General features: G+C 36.3%; 2 protein-coding genes across 2 annotated transcripts in view; one reads left to right on the top strand and one right to left on the bottom strand.

The window, feature by feature from the left end:
• Window positions 1-23,395, top strand: part of LOC134652291 (uncharacterized) — a 306,378-nt gene that overhangs the window by 74,058 nt on the left and 208,925 nt on the right. The gene's annotated exons all lie outside the window — the stretch shown is intronic.
• On the bottom strand, window positions 18,608-19,200 carry LOC134652005 (uncharacterized). The gene has a single exon (XM_063507159.1). The coding sequence runs from the start codon at window positions 19,122-19,124 to the stop codon at window positions 18,618-18,620; it is 507 nt and encodes a 168-aa protein (XP_063363229.1). The 5' UTR covers window positions 19,125-19,200; the 3' UTR covers window positions 18,608-18,617.

The raw sequence follows: 23,395 nt of genomic DNA on the forward strand, positions 1-23,395 counted from the left end.
GGAATTTCTAGCACAAGAACCATTTAAAAGAGGTTTAAATTACCAAGATGTTGCCTGGTAGACCTCAAGCGACATAAAACACTTTATTTACCCAAATGTTCGTGACACATTTTCAATTTTTTTTACAAGATTAAAACATTTTGTTTTTTTTTTCATGACCGCTGTGATAAAAAATACTACAATCATGGAACAAATAATTAATAATATTTTTTTTCTAATAAATTATTTAAAAATATTTTTTTCCTATTAAATATTTAGATTTGTGATGTTTTCAGTAGGTAGTCACAATTACTAGTTATTAATTATAAACTGTATCGATGTTATATGCTACATTCTTAGGCTCACTTTAACCTTTTTTTATTAACTTTGTTTTGAAGTATACAAACACGTATGTCATTACAGTTACTGGATTTAAATTAAATATTAATCTATAGAATTCGGTTTGCTACATGATGGTCCTTTCATTGAGGTTTCATAAATAGCAACAGGTACTTTAGAGGTAAAAAGGCTAACGCGGGTGTAACCAAGTCACAATACATTAACAAACGTTTTGCCTTCTTAAAAATGTGACCAAGCCGACGTCGGGACCACTTAACTAACCGATTGTTAATACCATCGCCCACACTGTTAACTTGATGTACAGTTAAGTGGACCTTATGCCTTTTGTAATAAAGTCCACCGATGTACAGTTCAGAGTGATGCTGTTAGTACGAGTAACAAATACTAAATTACTTTCCTAGTTCCTTGGCCCCAAGATTCCAGAAATTTCGACATTTCTGCCTAGAAATGTAATGACGCACTCAGTCCTGTGACGACCCGGCTCAGACCCTCATTCGGCGTGACGAGGGCATTGACAGGCCTCATGCCGATGACTAATGATGCCGAATCATAATTACGATGGACTTTTGTGAAATATGGACATGAAGGCGTTATGAAGAGGTTATGAAACTTATGAATTGCTAATAAATTTAATTGAATAAAACTTAAATCAGTGGGGAAACTGAAGCCGCCAGGCACGTAGTCCGGGTGGGTGACGATCGTGCAGTCGGGCGGTCTAGTATGAGTTGCGTCCTCGCGCGCGGCTCCATACATCTGGCGCGACTTCAAGTATAGACTCGCTTGCGAGAACGCATCTCATGCTAGACCGCCTGGAGGGCATAGGTACTCTGGAGTACCAAATGGCCGAAGACCGTCTGGATGCTCTTAGGTACCGCTGGGGAGATGAGGTGCAACATGATGTTAGCGAGCTCGACGCCGTTGGCTGGCCAGAAACGGCTTCGGATAGAAGCATGGCGGTCTTTGGTGTCGGAGGCCAAGATCCACTTAGGGTCGTCGCACCATAGTGCAATAAACTCCATACCACAGTGGGGAAATAAATTTTAAATAGTGTAGGTACCTTTACCTTATATAAATCTTAATTTTAATGTATTTCACTAATAATTTGTTTCTTGTGTGCTAACATAGTTTTTTAAGTATTACCTAATGTTACTATATAACATTTAATAATACTTTAGTTAATTTTAATTTTATTGTAGTTATTTTATTGTGAATGTATATGGAGTTTTATTTGATAGTACCTAAATTCCGTCCTGCGCCATGCCGGGTCCACTGTTTGGCGATGGAGACCTATTGGGTACCTAAGCCCAGAGGCGGCTGATCGCTATGTATTATGGGTGTTCACTCACAATAAAAAACAAAAAACCGGCCAAGTGCGAGTCGGACTCGCGCACGGAGGGTTCCGCACCATCAACAAAAAATAGAGCAAAACAAGCAAAAAAACGGTCACCCATCCAAGTACTGACCCCGCCCGACGTTGCTTAACTTCGGTCAAAATTCACGTTTGTTGTATGGGAGCCCCACTTAAATCTTAATTTTATTCTGTTTTTAGTATTTGTTGTTATAGCGGCAACAGAAATACATCATCTGTGAAAATTTCAACTGTCTAGCTATCACGGTTCGTGAGATACAGCCTGGTGACAGACGGACGGACGGACGGACGGACGGACAGCGGAGTCTTAGTAATAGGGTCCCGTTTTTACCCTTTGGGTACGGAACCCTAAAAACTAAACCTACACATTCAATTAACCGTCGCAAAGTACCTAGATGTCGGTTTCCGTCCACCCGGTCATTGAACTCTCTCATAGATTTTCGGTATTACGAATATCTTGACGACCGATAGACGCCAACTGCAGTTCATTTTACAAATGGATATAATGTTTTTATTTAAATTTTATGGAAAGATGTGCTAAATTGTTAACACACCTGTTTCGGTCCAAACAAACTCACCGCACAGCTGTCGCCCGCGCCCGCGCCCGCGCCCGCGCCAAACACAAAACATATAGGTAGGTAACACGAAAAACAAAATAAGCTAGTTACTTTTATCACATTCACACAACACAACCACGGTGTTTTTGCTTATTAATCTGATTTAAAAAATATATAAGTTTTTGCTTTTGACTAACATGTAACATTGCTACGAAAGTTCGAGGTCGTCCATAATTTAACTCGAGTCGATTTTGTAAACTTTTTCACATTCTCACGTTAAATTCATTCATTTTTAAACACCTCACAACAAACAAATTATGTGCTTTAACTGTTTAAACTCTTGTTTCATTATTTAGAATGAAAAAAAGCCAAAATTGCATTCCCGCACATACTTTAAAATTGACTAAGGTCTGTTTAGAAACAAGTGACAACAATCTCAACATGGCGCGCGGGATGCGCGCGCAGATCAACCGGGCTCGGAGCGCCGCACCGATTTTGCCTCTTCCCTCATAGAAAATATTCTGTTTCACGCGCAGAGCTCTGTCGAAACTTCTCTTTCGCTCTTATTGAATTTCCTATTGATCGAATGTACTAAATCTTTTTCCATAGGAGCGCAATCCAAAGCGCTCCGCTTCGCGCGCTACGTTTGATTTCTATGAAATTATAGGAGTACGCCGTGTAGGTAGTGGTGAGCTGTCTATAAACTTAAGTATAATGAATAAAGGTTATTATTTAATTGGTATTGAGTTTTTTACGATAGATCTTAAATAGTAATAGATTAAATAAGTACCATAATTTCATTTTGATTATTTATGGGAGTGCACCGCACAAGCGCTCCTTAAGGCGGGCCGCGCCTGCCTAAGCCATAACCCAGTTATGAATTTGAGCTGGATTTGTTATGGATATGATCTGGCAATGCCAAAATTGACGTACCTGTTTGAAGAAATGTCACTTTTGACGCTGACAAATCATATTCGTAACCTGTTATTGCAATCAGAATACGCCTATAGATTAATGCAATGGTACTGTGAATTAGGGACTAGATTAATAAACTAGGTACTCTTAGCTAAGAGCTATCATATTTGACAAGATGAATGATTACAATACTAAATCGTATTATAATCTTATTGGATATAATACTTGCTTGTTAGGGTTCCGTACCCAAAGGGTAAAAACGGGACCCTATTACTAAAACTCCACTGTCCGTCTGTCTGTCTGTCGCCAGGCTATGGGCCCGATTCGGATTTTGTAATAGTCATCTATTAGATATCTTTTAGACATCGCCAAGATACGATAACGATATGTTTAAGATCTAACCTGTCAAATTTGACATTTCTGCGATTCTGGAGATACTCTTGAACGATTTCCACAAGATATTACTTAGAGATCTAATTCACATCTAATAGATATCTAACACGATCTATCGTAAAAGTGACATTGGTTGCCCGAATTGCGCTGCAGAAGAGAACTAGTTGAAATCTAAACTATAACGTATCTAGAATGGATCTAGTACGTGTCGTCTCTTGTGAATATCTTGAAGTTCGAATACGGCAGTTAATCTCATGAACCGTGATAGCTAGACAGTTGAAATTTTCACAGATGATGTATTTCTGTTGCGGCTATAATAACAAATCCTAAAACAATAGATTGGTACGGAGCCCTTCGTGCGTGAGTCCGACTCGCGCTTGGCCGGTTTTAAACGCGCATGAACATGCTACGCGGTTCAAAGTGCTACGGCGTAGCGCAGTTCGCAAGAATCGCGAATTTGTCACTTTGTCACTCTAATTACGCCACAATTGGAGTAAAAGAGATAAATGCTTGCATTTGCGATTTTCGGTGTTCGCGGTAGGCTCCCAGATTATACAATTCGTTAAAGTTTTGATATTGGTATAATACGACAGTGCGAGCGAGATGCCTGTATACAGTGCAAGTCGTGCGGACAGAAAGCGCATCAATCGTATCATATCAATAGGTATCAAAACCATAATCAATTCTGAAACATGTTTTTGTTATAACCAAAAGCATTAAAATAAATATTTTTTTATATGTCGGTGGGTTTATTTCTGGCCAAGGCCTTTGAGGTAGTAAAGCACCTTAACCTTTTGGACGCCAATGACCGATATATCCGCACCGTAGGTTCAACGCCAAAGACCGATTAATCGGTCACAGACCACAGAGCAACATAGACCTACGTGCATATGCATAAAGTTCAATTTCAGTTTTGACACTTCGGTGACGTGGCGTCAGCGTGACAGCTTTTGTGTTTGACACGGCGGCGAAAAGGTTAAATATTTTTTTACAAGTACTACCTCAAAATCTTCCTTTTCACTGTAACCGAATTAATAACGAAACTCGGCTATTGCGGCAACCCTTAACCCATTCAGTGGGTTATCTAAAAGGGACTTTTGTTTTAATCTTACGGCTCATTATGACCCCAGTGATAAGGGAGCGCGGGACTGGAGTTGTGCCCGTGCTGGCAGTATTTCCAGGCAACATGTAGACTGTAAATTTGCCATGTATTTTTGTGCAATATATTTTTTAAAGCAATAAGTACTGCTATCAAAACTTAGCAAGCGTTAACGGAATGTATGAAAAAATAATATACCTCGTATCATTAGATTATCTAAAGCAAAATTTCACTTTTCCTACATTCCGTTCATCACGTGCGTTCAACACTGCGTTTATCGCATAGGTAATATTTAATGAAAAAATATTTTTTTTAGAATTAACTATGCCATTTAGTTGGTTTATGTACTTAGCCTTACCCCGAAGTTCACGGAGTTTGAAAACAACACGGTGTACTTCCATTACATTGTGTAAAATATACTTCGCGGCAATAATCCCAACAACGTATCGCCATATTCATATTGCCAATGCCATGGCCAGCAATATTCATTAGCTTTTACCAGCACAACACTACGCGGGACCCTAATTTATCTCCTTAATAATCATTTCACTTAACCGGTTTATGTTTTTAACTTTTGTGTGAATTTGCGCGTTTTAATTACCCTTATCTTGATAAGTAGGTAAATGGGATTTTTGTTGAGTTTATCTTTATAATCTGGTCTCGTTTCCGGCTTTTAAATGCCTACAATGTTACGCCATACGCTAGAGTAAAATGTACATAAGATTCTATTAAAAACGAACTTACATACAACTAAAACTAAATATAAAATATCTCTCTAAAGCTACCCGCTTCTGGAATGGAACCTAGAATGCTGGCGGCGTTGCCCCTTTGAACCGCCAGACTTAATCTTTGAGCCAAGAAGGAGCCCGCCCTGTGGTCGCCCGAGACACCTATTAGTCTGACCGACACTTCCTTTATTAACTGTTTGGTGTCGGTCGACCATGGGCCCAGTGTTTCAATGGCGAGCGCCGCAAAATCGTATTAAATTATTTTTATAAATAATTGTAATCTTTGGTATACTTACTGTAAAAGTAAACTCGGGTTACTGTAAGAATAAACAGCAACAAGAAAATATGGAATGTCATACAAACACTGCACATGCAAGAATGGGTTTATTCTTGTTTTTGAAGTGAAAACTTCTTTAGCGGCCCTGTGCACTTTTGCAAGAATGGGTTTATTCTTGTTTTTGAAGTGAAAACTTCTTTAGCGGCCCTGTGCACTTTTTGAGGTGGGGAAAAAATGTTAAACTCGAGATAGCGTAAGACGATCATAGAAGACGACCGCCTTACGATCACGTGACCTGATCAAAAAACTGTTACATGTAATGTCATTGAGTTTTTCTTTATTGATTTAAATGCCATCTAGTGAGTTTCGCTCTAACTGGTATTAATATAACTAGAGTACTAACAGCGATGTGCTTAGGGTTTCAAGTAATTGACGCTAACGCTAGATGGCGTTAACCTCAATTATACATAGTGCATTTTGCAATACTTAACATTGAATTTTCACTTCTGCCGGCACTCCCTGAGTACAACCCGTTGTTTTTTTTTAATTAGTAAAATACTTAATATTACACACCATTTAAATTGCTACTTTTTCACCAATTATCTTTGTGAAAAACGTAATTTTATTAAGGTTTTAATCGCGATTTTGGGCCCGATTCGGATTTTGAAATAGACATCTATAAGATATCTTTTAGACATCACCAAGATACGGTAACGATATTTTTAGGATCTAACCTGTCAAATTTGACATTTCCGCGGTTCTGGAGATACTCTTGAACGATTTCCACAAGATATGACTTAGAGATCCAATTCACATCTAATAGATATCTAACTCTATCTAACGTAAAAGTGACATTGGATGCCCGAATTGCGCTGTAAAAGAGAACTAGTTGAAATATAAACTATACGTATCTAGAATGGATCTAGTACGTGTCGTATCTTGTGAATATCTTGAAGTTCGAATACGGCATTCAGTATCTATTCGTTTTGTCCGTGGCCTTTGTTGCGTTGATTATGAAAAATGGCTTTCATTATTCGGCGCAAAGCGTCTGGTGGAGAACGTCAGACAACTAATTTTAATATAATTCTTTTAAAATCAATAAGTAAAATAATAGAAAATAATGGTAGCCTATTCAAGCAAAATGTGGTTTTGCCACTATTATCTGGCACCAAAGTATGGTACTGGGTGGTACTGGCAAACAATTGAAAAAACGAATATGAACGTTTACTATGAAAGTGCATTTGTTAATGTTAGGCCTACACTTGTTAAAATATATCTGCAGTTTACTATGAAAGTGCAGTTGTTAATGTTAATTGTTTCAAGTGTAGTGAAACAATTCTGGAGAAACGCACAGTTTAAGAACAGCCAATCGTCTAAGTGTAAGGCCTGAGTGGACGCTCATGTTGGGCGTGCAGCGGGGTAGGGCGTGCGGCGTGCATGTTAAACAAATGCAAGCGTATAGGAGCGGCCTTAGTGCACGTTGCTCAAATCACTTGGGGCTCGACACCACGCTGCACGCCCCGCTGCACGCCCAACTCGAGCGTCCACTCAGGCCTTAGTGTAAGTGGTGAAGATGGAAATGTCGCAGAGAGCGATGGCGGAAAGAAGCGGCAGGGTTTAATCCGAACAATTCCTCGGAGGACTCTCCATCATAGGTACACACATGCGATAGAAAATGTGTCAATTCTATTCTTCGTCTCACCAACGACATATGTAACTCCGTATAAGATGAACAAAGTCTAAGGAAAAACGTGCCTCAGAAATCAAGAAAAAGTCATTCTCGGATAGATGGCGCACACACCTTTGGCCTATGTTCGGCTAGATTGCGTTAACGACACCGTTTCATATTTAACAATTTTAACACATATACGTATCATTGAAAGAACATATGGGTCAAAAAATAATAAAATCATTAAATCATTTATGCATACCTATATATTGTATATAAAAAAAATTTGATAGTTTTATACAGTTTCATTTAGAGTTTCAATCGTGTGTCGATAGATGGCAGTAAATTTAGGTACTGTGACTACAAAATATACTATGACAGAACCCCTCTTATCTATTCTCTTTGCTCCCACTCTAATACCTACCTACGAGCTACGTGTATTTAAGGTGGTTCGACTAGGTTACTCAAAGCTTAACCCTCGCTAGATGGTGCCACTTTCGCAAAATTTCATGTTTAATTTTTTTATGGAATGGTCTTGGTATTTGTATACTTAAAAGTATGTTTAGCGAACTCTTTAAGTAAATATTGAACTATTAAAATAAACATTGAATACTTCATTATGCAAAAACCAGCCTTTAAAGTCGACGGAGTGTTGCTGTCATGCTTTTTCCTACTATAACTCACACATGACAATTTCACACAACGTAAGTATACTGCAATAGCGTTACGGTATGTTCGTGGAAATACGTGCAAGAGGATTGGGGTTCAAGACTGGTGCGAGTAGGTAATTTCTTTTTGTTTATTTTTGTCCTTTTTGTGTTATCTTACCTTTAAACGAGCAATTATTATATATATATTTATTTATATATTTGGATGATATCAGAAACGGCTCTAACGATTTCGATGAAATTTGCTATAAGGGGTTTGATCTCTTAGCTAGGTCTGATCTGTGAGAAAACGCGCATTTTTGGGTTTTTATATGTTTTCTGAGCTTTGGTCGGTCTCCCAGATATTCAATCTCTTCTTCCTCGCGTGGGGTCCGCTTGGCAACTAATCCCAGAATTGGCATGGGCACTAGTTTTTACGAAAGCGACTGCCCTGACCTTCCAACCCAGAGAGTAAACTTATTGGAATTAGTCCGGTTTCCTCACATTGGTTTCTTTTACCGAAAAATAGGTATCGGTATATAAAAAGGTTCCGGTAAATAGGTATCAAATGATATTTCGTACAAAAGTTCCGAAAAATCATTGGTACGACGCGACGGTACGAGCAGGGGTTAGAACCCGCGACCTCCGGATTGCAAGTCGCACGCTCTTTCCGCTAGGCCACCAGCGCTTCCCCCAGATATTCAGTATCATCATCATCACTATCACTACATAGTATAAAACAAAGTCGCTTTTCTGTCTGTCTGTCTGTATGCTTAGATCTTTAAAACTACGCAACGGATTTTGATGCGGTTTTTTTTAATAGATAGAGTGATTCAAGAGGGAGGTTTATGTATAATTTGTTAACCCGTGCGAAGCCGGGGCGGGTAGCTCTTATCAATAAATTACATTATCAACGTTTTCAAAAAAAAAATCAATACCTGATTTTCACAGATTATGATCTTTTTGGGTTCTTCCAACTCAGAATCACTAGCATATTCTTATTGAATCCTGAAGCTAATATAAAACTATGTCCCAAATATTTGTACTTATAGAAGTTTTAGTTTCCGCTACGTCACGCAGGCTGGGAAACATTTTTGATACTAAAACCTGACGTGATGACCGACATTTTAGGATATCTTTTTATGCTAGGATGGAGAATACCTACTGACGATTCTTAGTAGAATAAGCCCAAGGAAGTCCAGTTTGTAAGTGTCAGGTATCAGTTTTTTTTAAAGCGCTAATAGTTTGTTCTACAAGTAAAGCAATCCCTTACTGCCCAGCCTCTAATAAAGTAGTAGGTAATTGTAAAATAAAATAAAAGGAAAACATTTTTTTTTTAATTCAAGTACCTACAGTACATTTTTTTATATTTGTTATCGGTAGTAATCCCTGTACCTGAAAGAAATATAATATTATGAATCATGATAGAAAAAATATCTAATGTAATAGGAAGAAAGATGATGCAACAATATGGATTCTAATAAAGTTATAATCAAGTTATAATTTACATACCTGGTAGTAACTAGTAATAATTCTGTTTTTCATTCATAGACAAAATTCCATTATTTTCAACCACAGGAAATTTTATACATTTCTTTTTTATTGCTGTGAGTATGTCCTGATTGTAAAAATCAAAGAGATTAGGTAGAGTATAATTTCTAATTATCTTTGAAAAAATTAAACGAATACGCTTAGCCCATACTTAATCCATCGATTTTTGAAAATAAGAAAAATTAAATAAAATTAAAAAACACAACACGAAATTTAGGTGTAAAAAAAAATACAAAAAGTTATGTCCCAGCATACAATGACTGGGGTTTGAACCGGGGACCTTCCGTTTGTAAGCAAAAAAGCGACTGTTTACAAAACGCGCCATGATACTTCTTAGCTAAGCTGACGAACTTCGGGTACTTATTCAACAAAATCGGGTAGGTCAACAAAATTGCGCTAAACATCACGGCACTTCAAATTCGCGCCGTGGTCAGCCCGGCAACGTCGGAAATGGTATGGCAACGTCGCAAATGTATCCGTACACGACATTTGTGACGCACACATACGTAAAATTGATGAAAAGTTAACTATGATTTTTGCATGATTTCTGTATGAAACATTGTTTTCCTATTCATTTAGCGAAAATGAATATTCGAAAGAAGATAAATGCGGAAATATTTATGTAGTAATAGTGTGTAGTTACTTAATGAAAGTCGATTGAATTTTGTATGAAAATCGAACCACCTTAAGGTGCCCTCCCAATAATCAGTTTAGGACAAAGTACGTGAACGAAGTGTCTCCGAAGAGATAAGTGAAGAACCTAATCCCCTTATCGAATAAACCTCAATAAAGGGACGTGTTGTGTTTGTAAATAAAACTGTTCCGTCAGCAGTCTGCTATTCCATTATGTAGTTAAGAAGCTAGATGGCTCATTAGATTTAAGTTTAAAATAACTTTGCAATAAGTAAGCATAAGTTTTTAAGGGTAACATTCCATTTCTGACCGCAGCTGCACTACTGGTACTGAACGCGTCGCTGTTACTGTCAATTCACCTCAATCCATTGCAATGCGGTGAAAAAATGTATTTAAAGTAATATACTCGACTTTAATAATAATACTAAGTAGGCACTGAGATTTTTAAGCTTAGAATAAATTTAAAAGTGGAAAATTACTGTCTTGGGTGAGACTTGAACTCACGGCCTCTGGATCGATACTCCAGCGCTCTGCCATCTGAGCCACCAAGACCTCATCCATATCCACCATATAGGTCAAGGGGACCCGAGAGACACCGTAAGAACTTTACACTTCTTAAACGAGATTCTTTACTGAGATTTTTATTATTATCATGCTGTTCTTTTGCGGAGTTCTTTTCAATGCTAAAATTTCATTTTCAACCTATTTCCAAAAAGGAGAAGTTTTTATTCGAAAAAAAAGCAGTAGGTAGTCGAGTTTTTATGCTTTTAACTTATTGAATAAAGTGCCCAAACTGTCTTCCATGCAGACTTATCTCAATCCGTTTACTTTAGGGACAAAAACGCCTTTATTCAAAGTTGGGGCACGCGCGCTGCATCCGCATTTAAATTATTTGTTTTGGACCGGATATCTTTATAAGATGGGTACAAATTTTGTGGAAAACTCTGGGGTGTGATTCACTGTTAGTCTAGGGTACAAAAGGGTGCAGTTACTTTATCCTTAGATGAGAAAATGCCTGTGAATTTGCTGGCGTCAAAGTTGGCGGTTGGTTTTAAATAGTACATACATGTCGAAAATAAAACAAATAATTGTATCCCGCTGTCTGTCTGTCCCTATGTATGCTTAGATCTTTAAAACTACGCAACGGGTTTTAATGCAGTTTTTTTATTAGATAGAGTGATTCAAGAGGAAGGTTTACATATAATTTGTTAACCCGTGCAAAGCCGGGGCGGGTCGCTAGTTGTATTATAAACTGACGAGTGTTTAGAATTTTACGGTGACATATTATAATTAATTATATCCATCCGAGTGTAAGGCCTGAGATACACTCTTGAGTTTTACTTACGTAAATAGGGACAAATCTAAACTTCCACCGAAAATTGGTTTGAACGAGATCTAGTAAGTAGTTTTTTTTTTATACGTCTTAAATCGCCTAAATACGGAACCCTTCATGGGCGAGTCCGACTCGCACTTGGCCGCTTTTTAATAGATAGAGTGATTCAAGAAGGTTTATGTATAATTTGTTAATCCGTGCGAAGCCGGGGCGGTTCGCTAGTTTACTATATAATGAAACTCGTGTCAATTCCAAATTAAAGTAGAATGCAGCATTATGTATCTTATAACTCAAAACAAGGTACCTAATCAATAATCGACATCCGTATCCTAGCGGTTTTACTGATCATATATGTATAAATAAGTTAAAGTTAGCCTTGAGTATTCGTTTATCGAACCATACTTGCGAATAGTTATATGCTCGATATAGGTCATTTCTTGAAGGGTCGACCTCAAATTTTCCATGCCGCATATATTTTTCCATTACACTATCCGTTTTTAATAAATATACTGTCAAGACGCAGTACGTGATTATGGTAGTGATACTGATAGCACTATCTCACGCGCTGTCCTGTGATATAATGTAAATGTCGTATGCAATACGTCAATGTATGCAAACCTGATGGCAATGCAAAATGCAGAACCAAAAATAAACAACATGCAGGAATGCCGTATGGGTGTTGGGTACTTGGTTGCAAATGACCGAATCTAGTATATGTACTTATAGATCTAGATCTTTTATTAGGAGTAAATGTCATTGCAGATTACCGAATCTAGTAGGCCTAGATCCTTTTATTAGGAGTAAATGTCAGGCGAAAGGAGGAGCAGACTGGAGGTTCATTAACCTCATTTTTTTTAATATGTGTTGACTGAACATAGTTTCTGCTTATTCTGCCATATATCAAAAAATAGTACAGAAACTATTATTTAAAAAAAAAACGGTTGTAACAAAACTAAGTCACTTTTCCACATTTATTTTCCTCAACAAATCCTTACAATTTATTTCACGAGCCTCTCAAAAAATTGTAAATTGTACGATATTCAGAATGCCTTCAGCCCAATGATATTTTTATTCGCGCAATAGATATTGAAAGTATTAGGGTCGTATCGTATCGGAAGCGGATCTTGATTTACGATAACATAACTTAACATAACTTAACATAACTTATTTATCGCTCTCCCCGACAAATGTCACTAACAATACAGGAAAGGGCCTATTTTTATATTTCTATTTTTGTAGTTATTTTAAATTGTATATTTCTTAACTTTAAAATATATATTTAAGGATGACTCACGCTAGACCTGGCCGTACCCGGGCGGAGGCGTCCACACGTAATTTTCTATGACAGCTGATCGGTGATCACGTGGTGCTTTCCATAGAAAACGAAGCTTCGGAAGCTCCGGCCCGGCCCCGGCCCGGTCTAAATTATAGTTCCCACGTTAAAACTCAAACGAAAAATGACCTCATATTATAAAAAAAGCATACGTTAAATTTTTATACCACGTAGCACGTGATGAATATAATTAGTTGATTCCGAAGTTGTTCCATAATTGATTTTGTTTATCCCGATCGTATTGTATTAATTAATATTTAAAAACAACTTGACAGAGAAACTAAATTAAATATTAAAGCGGCCATTAAGTAATCCTAACCAAATGTATTTGGGATCATCCTTAAGTTCGGTTAGCATGTCCTGCCTCGTGTTTGTAAAGGACTCGCTCTTCCTTTCATGAGTTCTATTAATGGCAGCATTTAATCAATCCTTTTGAACGTCATCAATTTACTTAAATTAAAGGCGTGAAAGGCCGTGGTAGGATAAGGGACCATCTTGTGCCTAAACAGCTTTTCGGCCTGATTTTTTTTTCTGATGATGGGTCACGCCATTTAGTAAGTGTTATACTAAATTTCAGCATTCGCCTCGTCTTATTTTTGAACAAAAAAATAAATAAGAAAAATTAATTTTCATGAATTGTTCCGTTTATATGCAACAAATTACTTCGTGCTTTGCACTCCATATAAAAAACTAAAAATTTATGTGTCAACATTTTTCAATATTTTTTTTTCTAACTTGTGAAACAGAGACACCTCTATTTTTTTTACTTATAATAGGCTTTTTAATGAGCTATAACATGTATTTAATTCAAGCTTCTAACAATGGTGCATCACAATGAAATTATTTATAAAAGTTGGTAAGTCTCCTTGACATAATTAAAATTGAATTAATTTAATCATATTAAACCTTCTTGCAAATGTGTATCAATACTAAAATACCAAGACCAGCCGAGAAATTAAGTAAGCTTTTTAAAAATTAAGTCATTATACGTAATTACAAATTAAAGATACGGTTTTAACACCCCCTGGCACTGATTAAAATAACCGACTTGGTTTCACATTATATCTCAAAACTTTTTTGTAGTAAAAGCGGTGCGAGACTGGCACCTTTTTACATGTAATGTTTTTGATGGGTTAATATATACACTTTATATGGCATCGTTTGCAGACGTTTATGCTTAATCCAAAATTATTTTTTGTATACGTAGGTATTTGATTTATATATATACACAAACATATTGGTTTAAACCCTTGCATTTTTGGAAGCGCGGTGTTTTCTGTCACAAGCATATATGTTGCTTAAAAGAAGATCCCAACCTATAGTGTAACAAGACTTGTACAAATACCAATAAATATTTTTATTTTTTTCATTTTCATCGTAATGATGAATGAAACCCCATTAACCTCGTAACGGGAACCCTCCGGAGGGGCGTGGAATGTGTCGTGATTAGTTCTAATTAGGTCAAAGAACTTTGGGTATCTGAAGGCGTATGCGAGATCGTGTTGTTATCATATTTTAAAATCTTAATACGCCTCTTGGTTAGACCGCTGTGGCATCGTGTAACAAACCGACGAAAAAAATTATATGTAATTTTGTAAAAACTGTTAGATAATCCCAAAACTTACTGTATTCTGGCAAATAAATAATTTGTATTAGTATTTGACAATGGCCTCTTATTTTAATGGAATTTTGAATAATTTTCAGGTGATTTACGGAATTATCCAACATACGAAATAACCCAAATACACCTTATATTGTTATTTTATTATATATATATGTATATATTGTTCCAGGTAAGCCAGCTGCTACGCGTTGCATCTCTTCAATTTAAAAAAAAACACATCTTAACTGAAGCTACAGGTAATCAACAAACAAATACTTATATGAAAAACCTTTCACCTACCTGACACTTTTTCTAAAAATATTTTTTCCAAAATCGATTAAAACATGTTAAGTAACAAGCCAATTCGAACGTAATGATACTTATTTGAATCATGTTACTTAGTTATTGTGCATCTCGCCCGCGCCAATACAGTGCTTCTTTAACGGTCGGATACCTATAAAAAATCCGTAAAGGTATTTACTTTTATGTAACGGTACCGTTTGGACGTAAGCTTTTATGTAACGGTACCGTTTGGACTAAAGCTTGTTTGGATACCTAAAGTATTGATACCGTTACGAGAATGCTTCTTTAACGGTCGGATACCTATAAAAAATCCGTAAAGGTACTTTTATGTAACGGTACCGTTTGGACTAAAGCTTGTTTGGATACCTAAAGTATTGATACCGTTACGAGAATGCTACTTTAACTGTCGGATACCTATAAAAAATCCTTAAAGGTACTTTTATGTAACGGTACCGTTTGGACTAAAGCTTGTTTGGATATCTAAAGTATTGATACCGTTACGAGAATGCTACTTTAACGGTCGGATACCTATAAAAAAAACCCGTAAAGGTACTTTTATTTAAAGGTACCGTCTGGACGGATACCGTTTGGATATCGGTACCGTAATGCTATTTTAACGGTCGGATACCTTTAAAAAGACCGGTCAAAACCGTTTTTTTAACGGTACCTTTTCAGTCCCTTGTACGGACAAGTACGAGCAACCTGTACTCTAGGTAACTTGATGTCATTCTGATATCAACGTACGTTCGAGTTGGCCAAAATGAATGGATTCACATTTCGTTCACCAAAATAGTCTCAGAAGTTCACGACATATAAATATTTGCTTACAATTGCTCTACTTTGGCTAAACTCATAAACACTCCCTTAGTCGACTAAAAATAAAAACATTTTAATTTGTTCCATAAACAAGCGTTACACAGCTAATTGTTGACAACGTCGTAGCCCCGTCGTGGCCGGTTTAGAAATTCAACAAAGGCAAAAACAATAGCACTGAGTGATGGTTTCATCCCGCTAATCTAACGGAGTAATCTTTAGTAAGCCTGCCGCCACGCTTTGCCTGTATTTAGTGAAAAAAAAAAATAGGGGACATCTAAAGGGTTCCACTGATGATCAGTCCGCCAGACGATATCGGCATGTCAATTGCTCGGAACTGTCACCTTTTGCGTTTAACTGACAGGCCGATATCGTCCGGCGGACCCATCATCAGTGGGCCCCTTTACACAAATCAACCTAGCCCCAAACTAAGGAAAGCTCTTGTATGATTTGACGGAGTTTAGACGTAGGCACAAATGAGAATGACCTACCTACGCAAGGGCTCCCAAAATCATAAGATAAAATAAGAATATCCGGGAGAAACATATAAAAACTCAAAAAAACGCTATTTTTTATATTAAAACAAAGTGGCAGCGATTAGGGAAAATTGGATGAAGAGTAGGTAAATAATGCTAATTTAGTAAAATAAATTGCAAATTTAAAAACTGCTAAAGTGATGCTAAGTAAATTACGAGTATAATGTAAGAAACAAAAAGTTATACTGTGTGTATTTACAACTAAATATAATGATCTTGTTGACTGACTTTTACTTTTGACAAACACTAAAACGTACCAACATGTTCAACCGCACCGTAGCCAGCCATTATAATGTAGGTATTATATGTATCTTCTCATCATCCTTCCGAGTTAAGTTGTATTCCTAAAGTTATACTTAATACCGCCTGCAAGTCTGCAACACTATCGCAACCTCATATACACTTCCGTAGCAGTGAAGATCACTTCGCCAACTTATTACTATCAAAAACTTTCGCGGCTTACCTCCTAACCACACCCAGAACACATTATATCACTAACTACTTGCATGGAGTTACGATATTATTACTTGAACAATTGAACCATCCTATTTTGAAAAAGTCGTATGTCGATTCGACATTCGTTGGAAGATTTGACATTACACTTTTAAGTGCTTATGGTCTTTAACGTCAAGAAAGTTACATATCAATGTAGACTTTAAAGGAGATACGACGTTATAGTTTTAAAGTCATACCAAGCTTAAATCAAAAAGGCAGTAAGTCGCTTTGCAACTTGTGTGACATATGATCTTTTGTAGATGGATATAGTCGGTTTCAAAGACACGGGATCATTAGTGAAGTTTCGCTGCGATTGGTGCAGTGAAGAGGTAATTAAAAATGGTAAGTCTGGAGAGACTCTTTGGTGGAACGTTTTGGTAGTTAAGTATTCCAATTTTGGGTGGTTGTAAACAGTCGCTATCAGATATATCAAGCGGCTGAGGTGCTCAAAATATCTGATGACGCACTCTTTGACAATAGAGCAGTGTTCAGATGAGCTGCAATTATCTGATACCTAGCGACTACATCCACGTAGGTTTGTGAGTTTTGTGACATACTTAATATATGTTGAATTTTATAACATAACATTTCATAACATAATAACAAAACAAACATTTTATTGCACAACTGAATACAGAAAATAATACAATGAAAAGCGATCTCTTCCTGTGGCGGAAGAATGCAGAATGTATTTGCAAGTGTTGCAAGTATCCACGGGCGATGGTATTGCTTATTACCATCAGGCTATGCGTCTACTCATTTCCCTCCTATATCATAAAAAAACCTGCTCCACTCTCCGTTATAGTTGTATCGGCATTATTTCTAAAAACACTGAAATTTCAGTTGAAAAGCTAACAAAAGCCAAACAAGAGCTATAAAATAAGATTTTTATCGCCAATAAACCGTAAGACATTAGGTCGGTGCATAAAGTACATGAATGCGTACTAAAATGTAATTGTTACGTAAAAACGGGATACTCGTTTTGTCAGAATTGGCCCGGCGAAACAAGGAGTGGAGGTACAATGGACATTATATATGCAGTAAGACAATGGGGTTGGCAAATGGCAACTGGCAAAGGGATTTATAGATGGTGCTAGCATAGGTTTTACCCGTCTCTAGTTTTCTATGAAATCTGGATTAAGGGTTTGGCATTCGTAGGATTGACAGGTAAAATCTACGCTGGCGCCATTTGTAAAATACTTCGACGGCCAACACCATTTGGCATTTCAATATTCGGAAAGAGAAGAGTCGTGGAATGTATTGGGCCCCATACATTCTACGACTCTTCTCTTTCCGCACAGACTCTAACACTGATGATTGGTGTGGAATTCCAACCTCCGTGCCTACCTGACATCGACTGACTGACTGGCTGGAATTCAAAAATGACACGACAAAACAAGAATCAGTTGTACTAAGACGCTTATATTTCTAAAAAAGTGTGACGTATTAGGTTAGGGGTTTATTATATATTCTTTTACTTATTTATTTTCTATTATTGTAAGGAAAACTTATAAATATATAACACAAACTTTATTAAATAAACACATATTCATTTGTTATTCATGTTTTAAAATGCTTAATCACCCTGCCACTCGTTTATTGATCCTTTCATTGCCTTACTGTTTCAACTAAACCACTGTTCCCCCTTGGACGGGGTCCAGACATAGGAATTGGCCAACGTTTCGCCTGTAACTCCAACGTCCAAATGGATCCCGTATATCTTCAGAAGACGATGAATAATGCCTTTTCATATAAAAGATATGAGCTTTGTATTCAACAATGGCTTTAGTTTCGTTGATTAATTGGGCTCTTAGAAAACAAGATACCTGCTGCGCTTCAGATTGATTGATTTTTGCGATAATTGCGATGGGGGAAAATAGTATTTTGTTATTGGAAATAAATGTACGAGTATATACAAAATACATTCTTATTTTACTTCCTAAGGAGGGTTAGAAAATATTTCTGTAGGTACGCAGTTAAAATACAACTAGAAATATGAATATTTAAAAATGTACCGGCTAAGGCTACAATTGCACACTTAATTCACCTCCTTTACTATCAATAAGAGATAGCCCATCCCTAAACTGTTTCCTCTCTGGACCGTGAGGTATGAACTCAGGATTCGCCATATCTTCACTAATTGGCACGTAAACTGAAGGAACTTCAAATCCTCTTCTTAGTAAATTATCTGCTGCTATATTGTCATCTGATGTGCGATGATTAGGATTACTGTTAATGTCTTTGTCTTTATCCTCAGGAATATCTTCTTTACTTAGATGACTTAGAGTAATTACTTTAGAATCATTAATTTCTACAGCATCCACAGTTACATTGGCAACAATTTCGTCATCATCAGCGCTTTTCCAATTATCTTTGGTTTCATTAGCAAACTGTAATGTCACCGGTACACCATTCATCATGAATTTTAACCCTTCTATTTTGATGACTGCTGCGTAGCATTGGAAACATGTTAATATCAGAATAGCTATCACTCTTTTATATTTTGCTGGATTTATTTTGTGATTCTTCATCTTCCCGCTGTTGTTAGTATGATAAGCTTAAGACCAAGTATTTTATTACGACCAAGTATGTGCTTTATTTATATTTTAACTTTTGCTTCTTTACCAGTATTCACTTTAACTGTAGCATAACTATTTTTTCTTTTTTTATACACACACAGTTCAACTTTAGTATTTTAGCAATAGTGATTCGAATTAACTGTTATTTTTCGTGTTTCTTCCACGGAATGTTAATGCAGACTGCATTTAGTTCGCCATTTAAAGTCCAATTATTAGTAACAGAGTGTGTGGAATTGCTGTAATTGAATTCGACTGTAAGGCGTTCTGAATTTGAAAAATATGATATCAATTTGACATTTGTCTAATTTTTCGCTTACTATACTAACCTGCGGGCTCAGCACGGTTACATTTTTATCGACTATCACTATGCCCGTCACTTTCGCACTTACAAACTTGTTAGAACGTGACAGGCATGGTGATAAACGATAAAAATGCGACCGTGCTACTAGGGCTGAAAGGTAGGTAAGAGGTTTGCACCATTCCACTAGCCCGGAGTTAATCAGTTCAGCCTGGAGTTACCATGGCTACCAGTACAATTTGACACTGGGTTAACGGTTTAACCGCTTAACCCCAGGTTAGTTGGTGCAAGTGGGTCTTAGAGTTTTTGATACCTACTTGATAGAAACAAGATAGATTGGGATCAAAATAATCTTATCATAATAAGCAAAAATGCGGTTTTTACTAAATGCAGTGACTTGTTTTCTAAAGATACAGTTATATTATTGCAAATATTTCCTGGCATAAATTAAAATTTTAAAGAAAGGAAACGTAAATCTGATGTATAAATTATTTATTTTTATTACAAAAATGGAAAACCAACAGCTATAAACATTTCCAAAAGCTACAATAGATTTACAGAGCCAATTAGAGGTTCTCACTTATAAAAATTAAGTAGGTATACAAAGAAAAATAAAACCACAAATCAGTTACACACACAAGTATCAACAGCACAAGCCAAGGTTAATGTTAAGGTTAAGGATATGGATTTAAACCCAAACAAGGACCTAGTAGGTAGTAGTAGAGCTATGCTTAAGTACCTACGAGCGAGATGTAATGAGATTGATATTAAACAAATATCATATTTTTGAAATCGGAATACTCCAAGTTTACGCAAGAAGTATTGATTCATAGTTTTCTGATGGACCGAGTCGGATGTTATCAAGAGTAATCAAATGGAACTATCGCCATTTAAGTGTGTTTCTTGAAATTGTATTTCGCTTATAAGGTTTATTATCGTTTACTTATTGATGCAATTTGTTCAAACTACTAAATTAATCTTGTATTTTATGAATTGTATTATCTGGCCATTGAAATAATGTTCCACTTACTTTTTACTTCATAATCCTATAATATTATTAACCAGAATCACGAACTCTTTTGATTTTAGTGAGAAAAATCGGCCAAGTGCGAGTCGGACTCGCGCACGGAGGGTTCCGCACCATCAACAAAAAATAGAGTAAAACAAGCAAAAAAACGGTCACCCATCCAAGTACTGACCCCGCCCGACGTTGCTTAACTTCGGTCAAAAATCACGTTTGTTGTATGGGAGCCCCACTTAAATCTTTATTTTATTCTGTTTTTAGTATTTGTTGTTATAACGGCAACAGAAATACATCATCTGTGAAAATTTCAACTGTCTAGCTATCACGGTTCGTGAGATACAGCCTGGTGACAGACGGACGGACGGACGGACGGACGGACGGACAGCGGAGTCTTAGTAATAGGGTCCCGTTTTTACCCTTTGGGTACGGAACCCTAAAAAAGGCTTTGGTTGCATTACACTTAAAATCATAATGCCATTAGATTTATTTGTCCTTATTATTTCAAAACAACTTAGTTCCAAAATGAGAAATTGTTTACTACTTAAAACATCGAGATATTATTACTATAGAGAAGCTATACCAAACAATGAAACGTCGTAAGCGCCGAAAAATCACGTTAGTTGTAATGTATAGTGTCCTATTATAATATAGGTGAACCAGGATCTATTGAGGGTGCGCCATGTTGCGGAATTTTACTGGAACTAATTTTTTCATACTACACTGAATTGTCACCCTATACATGAGAATAACAGCGCCCTCTTGACAATTATCATATATTACTGGTCAGGCTATATAAGTGCCTTTTAAAACACATTTATAATACACAACACATTGCTCTATAAATAAGTTTCTGTCTAGACAACATCGAGTTATAAATTGCTTTGAAGATAACGAGTAAAATTATATTACAGCACTTTGTGCCAAAAATGACAATTTCCAAGTCAACGACACTGTCTCATATAATTTAAATAATTTCTTAAACAAGTAGCCCGCCATCTCTTGAGAGCAGAATTTAAAAGTTATTTGTTTTAACTCAACTAAAGTCCTTCAGAAGTGCAAGCTAACTATAGCATAGCGGCATTCGAAAGTCATGAACATAGCCTTTTTTTGGGGGGCAAATACGTACCAATATCGACTCAAGTCAAGTGTTATCCATTTCGATAGCAAGCAATGTATTCATCATAATAACCAATGTTACAAACCACTGTAATTTTTTTGTATCTTTCGAAAAAACAAAAATGACAGATCAGGGAAAACCAATCTGATTATTTACACACATTTATGAATAACGCCATAAGTCATGTTGTGTTGTCAATATCGATGTTTAAAGTTGAAATGCCGCCCCAGGAGCTAAACAGAATCACTACCTATATGAAAGCACATTTGCATGTGAGAGTAGCAATATAGTAAAGTAAATGCACATAATATTGTTATTTTACAAAAAAGTCCAGGCCTTATTTACCTACTTACATCTAAAAACATTGTTCGGTACGGTATGTACCTACTACAAGTAGTGCAAGTACAAGTTACATGTTGCTGAATACCTATAATGAGGAGTTGTAATAAAAGTATTTTTACTTAAACCCGAAATAATATTCAACTTTTAAAGTCCACATAAATCATAATACAACGTCCAGAATACATTTTCGCGAATACCCGCCAGATACCGAACGCTAAAGTACCGTGTTTACTTTTAATTATGCCGCCTCTAGGGACGGGCAACCAACTAGGGTTCGGTCAATATTTGGTATCAAGGTTAAAAATAACGGGATCTATTAATTTCATTGGGTAATTTAATTGAACCGCAAAACTATGTAACCATGTGTAACCTTCTAAAATAATAATTGAGTTGTTGAAATATTATATTAGGTATAGAAAACTTTACGTTAGATTAGAATTTCAGCTCAAATGACAAACAAAGATAGAGTTAGACCAAGATAAATAAGTCTGCAACGATTTTGATAGCACACGCAGTGCAAGTGTTATTTATGCGTCCTAATTTCATAGTATAGTTTGACGTTTAAAATAACACTTCCACTGCGTATGCTATCAAAATCATTCAGACTTATCTTGGCCTAACTCTTTGTGAATTAATTTATTAAAACATGATTTTGTATCAAATCATAAACCACGAACACAAAATAAAGATAAAATAGCAAACGTCTTTGCTCGACATAGACAAATCATTTATTCTCTTTTATACTTGCAAATTCAGACGAATTTGTTTTATAGTTGGCGAAATTGGTAGCTATCACGTTTGGTCTGGGCTACTAATCTTCTTATATAATTTATTGTTCATACATCTGCCAATATTATTATTTTGACGACTGGTCTGGCCTAGTGGGTAGTGACCCTGCCTGTTAAGCCGCGGTCCTGGGTTCGAATCCTGGTAAGGGCATTTATTTGTGTGATTAACAGATATTTGTTCCTGAGTCTTGGGTGTTTTCTATGTATTTATGTATTTGTATATTATATATATCGTTGTCTGAGTACCCACAACACAAGCCTTCTTGAGCTTACTGTGGGACTTTGTCAATCTGTGTAAGAATGTCCTATAATATTTATTTATTTATTTATTTATCGAACGAATTTCCGTACAGAAGATAGTACGAGTATGAAGTAAAATTAGTACCAATTTCTCATCTCTACTGGTACGAAATCCACCGGTGTTGAATAAAAAACCGCGGTAAACACCAATTCGTTCATGTCAATACATAGTTTCACAATTACAAATATTTCATGATTTTCTTTGATTTACATTGCAACGGATAGTTATTATTACAACTATAAATATCTGTAGGTGTCGACGGAATATGTATAACATAAAATAATATAAAACTAATAAGTATTATTTACAAGCGAAATTTTTGATTGAAGTTTAAATGTCCCGGACATTGATTC

The sequence above is a fragment of the Cydia amplana genome, chromosome 11, assembly GCF_948474715.1.
Source record: "Cydia amplana chromosome 11, ilCydAmpl1.1, whole genome shotgun sequence".
Lineage (NCBI taxonomy): Eukaryota > Metazoa > Arthropoda > Insecta > Lepidoptera > Tortricidae > Cydia > Cydia amplana.

What these genes read in the sequence shown, in the direction of transcription:
- LOC134652005 (XM_063507159.1), bottom strand. Translation starts at nt 19,124, where the DNA reads ATGAAGAATCACAAAATAAATCCAGCAAAATATAAAAGAGTGATAGCT.